At 36.9% G+C, this 4,376-nt stretch overlaps 1 protein-coding gene across 1 annotated transcript in view; it reads right to left on the reverse strand.

Annotated features, from left to right (window-relative positions):
- The window catches only part of SYTL4 (synaptotagmin like 4), a 53,623-nt gene extending 51,042 nt beyond the window's left edge, over positions 1-2,581 (reverse strand). Inside the window, exons 1-4 of the mRNA XM_007952176.2 lie at positions 2,472-2,581; positions 2,002-2,217; positions 1,759-1,868; positions 1,442-1,544 (exon numbers count right to left, since the gene is read on the reverse strand). Of these exons, the coding sequence (XP_007950367.1) occupies positions 1,442-1,544; positions 1,759-1,868; positions 2,002-2,217; positions 2,472-2,581 (539 nt within the window). The remainder of the gene's footprint in view (positions 1-1,441; positions 1,545-1,758; positions 1,869-2,001; positions 2,218-2,471) is intronic.
- Between the last annotated feature and the right edge of the window lie 1,795 nt (positions 2,582-4,376).

Genomic DNA, 4,376 nt, shown 5'->3' on the forward strand with positions numbered 1-4,376 from the left:
CTCCAAGGAATGGTCCCTTCTGACAACATGACCAAAATAGGTGAGACGAAGTCTGGCCATTCTCGCTTCCAAGGAGCATTTCGGGTGCACTTCCTTCTTTTAGAAGTGATGTAAATGTTCTAAACTGATAGTGGTGATAAGTGCACAACTCTGAACACACCAAAAACCACTAAATTTTATACTTTAAATTCGTGAATTCTAAGTTATGTGAATTATATCTCAATGAAGCTATTACAAAAATATACCATTAAAAAATGTGCAATGGTTTTCATAATATTTCTTCCTAAGCTTACAGGGACTTTAATGACTAATAACTTCTTTGGTAAAGAAACATCTGTCTAAAGACTAGTAATTCTTCAATTTTATTTCAAAGTTTTATTCTTTTAAATCCAAGCAAAATTAAACAGAATGCTTTTAATTTAATATATTATGATCCACAATATAAAGTTTTCTCAGTCTCTCTATCTATCCATCCCTTTTACTATATATATATATGCATATAAGATATCTGAGATGATTTTCACATAATATGATTATAAAAACCAGGAATTTGGGTGATTTGTTCTTTCTTCTTTGTTGTTTCCTGTACTGGTGTTTTGGTCATCTAGTGCCACAGACATACCACAAATGGGTGGCTTTAGCAAACAGGGATTTATTCTCTTACAGTTTAGGAGACTAGAAGTCTGAGTTAAAAGTGCCAGCTCTAAGAGCTGGGTGAAAGCCCCTTGAGTTTGGGCTTCAGCTCTGCCTCCTGCTCCCAGCCCACTGGAGCTGGAGGCATCTCTTAACTCAGGCAGCTTCTGGCTACTGAGGCTGACAAACCCAAAGTCAATAAATGAAATGGCACAGCCCCATGATTACCAAACAATATGGCAGGCCACTAGTTCAAGTCCAGAGACAGTCCCAAGATCGGCAGGAAACATGGCAGGCTGCTGAATGAAGACTTGGCTGCATGCAGGGGCTAAGCATGCCAAAAAGCTGCAGAGACCTTTTTCAAAACTTCTTATGTACTGGAAGCAGACCACATCCCTAAGGCAGCTACTCAGCTGCTCCAGTAGATTCCACCCTGGAGTTGATTACCAATATCATCATGGGAATAACTACCACCAGCAGCCCAGCCACTCAAAACCAGGCCTAGCCAAGGTGACATATAACCTTAACTACCACAACTGATTACACTTAAATAATGAGGATGTTTTATTTTTATTCCTATTCAAATTGCACTTATGAAGGGGACAAAGTAAATATGCCAAAATATTAATGACTGCCTGTGGGTAATAGCATTAGGAGTGTTTTTCCCTCCTTCTTTACTTTTTTCTGTGCTTTACAAATTTCCCTATAATGAACATCTATTATTTTATAAATAGAAGAAAGTAAAATAAATAAATAAAAGAATTAAAGGTATATGTCACATTTCTTTAAATGATTACTTGGTTCCTACCTGTACTCTTTCTGTTGCTCCTGAACAATCTTTCTTCCTGGCCAGATGTCACCAATCTGTGACTGATGAAGTATGGACTGTCCCACAGTTTCTCTTTTATTAACTTTAAGACAAACAAAAACATGGCAAGAGGTAGTGAAAAGGGAAAGAATCCACATATAACCTCCCTCGAAATACACTGTTCTTGAAGAACAGATGGTGAACCAATCTTTATACTATCCCCAAAAACTGAGTGAACCCATGGAGTAAGAAGACACTAAGATTCCACGCTAGAGGATCTATCACTAACATTAAGCATCTCAAAACATGCCCAGTACCTGCAGGTTTGCGGCGTAGGGACATCCTGATTATCTCACTGCCTGAATGGTATTCAAAGCGATTCACTTTCTGGTCATAAAACCAGTCTCCAGTTGCCTTCTTCAGCTCTCTGGGAAGGAATAAAAGAAAATGACAGATAAAGAATGGCTGTTGTTACTCAACCAACAAAGAGCAAGAAAAGAAATTCTCACCACAGCTGGGGCCTCATTTCTTCTTTTTACACACCCACAGATGACACTTACATTTCCTTGGCACATACTTTGCACCTCCAGGTACCATTGCTTTCCTGGACACAACAGTCCCGACACACCAGGTGATTACAACCCTGACAAGTGTTGGTCTTGGGAGTCAAACGGCCAAGGCTCTCCTGACACCGGGCACAGGTCCGATCACTGTAGTGTTGGCTGCCCCTCTTGGCCCCTTTCCTTTTAATCTCCAACAACTCATTCTTCAGTCGTCTGTCAAGACCCAAGAGAAAAGCACAACTGGATTCACTATCTGCCCAGGCTAGATGGAGAGCGGCTGTCATGTTGGCACAGTAAGACTAATTGGTTCTGTGAAAGCAACAAACTCAGAGCCAAATGTGAATCAATGAGGAGTTGTAAACTTTATATATAAAAGTTCTTCTGAAAGTTGGATGAGAGGTATAAGGAAAATCCCGTTTATCATCTGTCAAGGATCTGGGAACCCACATTTTTTCTGGGACTCTTACCTAATCCTTTTCTCATCTGCTTTCCGCAGCTCCTCATCTCGCTGTAGAACATTGAGGATCAAATCTCTTTCCATATCAGATAGAAAAGAGAGGTCAAGTATCTCCGACATGACTTATTCTACTTTTCCGTATACTCTTCTTTCTTCAAAGCAATCAGACAGGAGAAAAGATGCAAATAAAAAAAAATAACAAATGAAAGAGGTGACATTACAACTGACTTGATAGAAATTAAGAGAATTATGACAGAATATTATGAAAAACTGTATGGTAACAAACTGGATAACCTAGATGAAATGGACAAATTCTTAAAAGTACACAACCTGCCCAAACTGACTCAAGAGGAAACAAAAAGTATCAATAAACACTTAACAAGTAAAGAGATTAAACCAATGATCACAAACCTCCCAAGGGAAAAAAAATTCCTGGACCAGATAGGTTCACTGGGGAATTCTACCAAACATTTAGAGAAGAATTGACATCAATAATCTTAGTGTGTATTGACACCAACTCTTCCAAAAGATAAAGAAGTAAGGAATACTCCCTAATTCATTCTATGATATAATCATAACCCTGATATACAAACTAGACAAAGACACCACAAGAAAAAAAAAAAAACCTATATATAGGCGTATATCTCTTATGAATACACATGCAAAAATCCTCAACAAAATACTAGCAGACAGAATTCAATAGCATATTAAAAGAGTCATACACCATGACCAAGTAGGCTTTATTTCAGGAATGAAAGGATGGTTCAACATTTGAAAATCAATCAATATAATATACTAACTACATCAATAAAATAAAAGAACCACATGATCACCTCTATCAATGCAGAAAAAGTATTTTATAAAATCTAACGTGCTTTCTTCGTAAAGATCCTAGAGAAAATTGGAATAAAAGGAAAATTCCTCAATATGATTCAGGGCATATATGAAAAGCCAACAGCCAACCAACATTAATTACACTTAAAGGAGAACAAATGAGAGCTTTCTCCTTGGAATCAGGAACAAGATAAGGGTACCCACTCTCTTCACTTTTATTCAATATTGTATTAGAAGTCCTAGCCAGAGCAATAAGACAAGAAAAATAAACAAAAGGTATTCAGATTGGAAAAGAAGTAAAACTGTCTCTATTGGCAGAAGATACTATATATAGAAAATCCCACAGTCCACAAGAAAACTTCTAGAGCTAACATAGGAATTTAGGAAAGTTGCAGGGTACAAGGTCAACAAATAAAATTCAGTTGGGTTTCTATACAACTGTAATGAGAAATCTGAAAGGAAAATTAGGGAAACAATTCATTTTACAATAACACCTAAGAGAACAAAATATCTATCAATAAATCTAGCCAGAAATATGAAGGACTTATACAATGAAAACTATAAAGCACTGCTGGAAGAAATTAAAGAAGACTTAGACTTAATATTGTTAAAATGTCAATACTGCAAAGTGATCTACAGATTCAGTGCAATCCCAATCAACATTTTAGCAGCCTTCTTTACAGAAACAGAAAAATCAATACTGAACTTTACCTGGAATAGCAAGATGCCTTGAATAGCTAAAACAATGCTGAGAGAAAAACAAAGTAGGAGGGCTCATACTTCTGGATTTTAAAACATATACAGCTACAGCTACAGTATTCAAAACAGACTGGTACTGTCTAATAACAGCTACATAGACCAATGGAATACAATTGAGAGTCCAGAAATAAAAACACACATCTATGCTTAACTGATTTTTGAGAAGGGTGCTAAGTCCATTCAATAGGGAAAGAAGAGTCTCTTCAATAAATGGTGATGGGAAAACTGAATTTCCACATTCAGAAAAATGAAACAGAATCCTAGCCTTACACCATACACAGAAACAAAATAAAAATGGATTAAGGAGCTAAATGTGCAAACT

Source organism: Orycteropus afer, unplaced genomic scaffold (assembly GCF_000298275.1).
Source record: "Orycteropus afer afer isolate SDZICR_OR568_19922 unplaced genomic scaffold, OryAfe1.0 scaffold00327, whole genome shotgun sequence".
Classification (NCBI taxonomy): Eukaryota; Metazoa; Chordata; class Mammalia; order Tubulidentata; family Orycteropodidae; genus Orycteropus; species Orycteropus afer.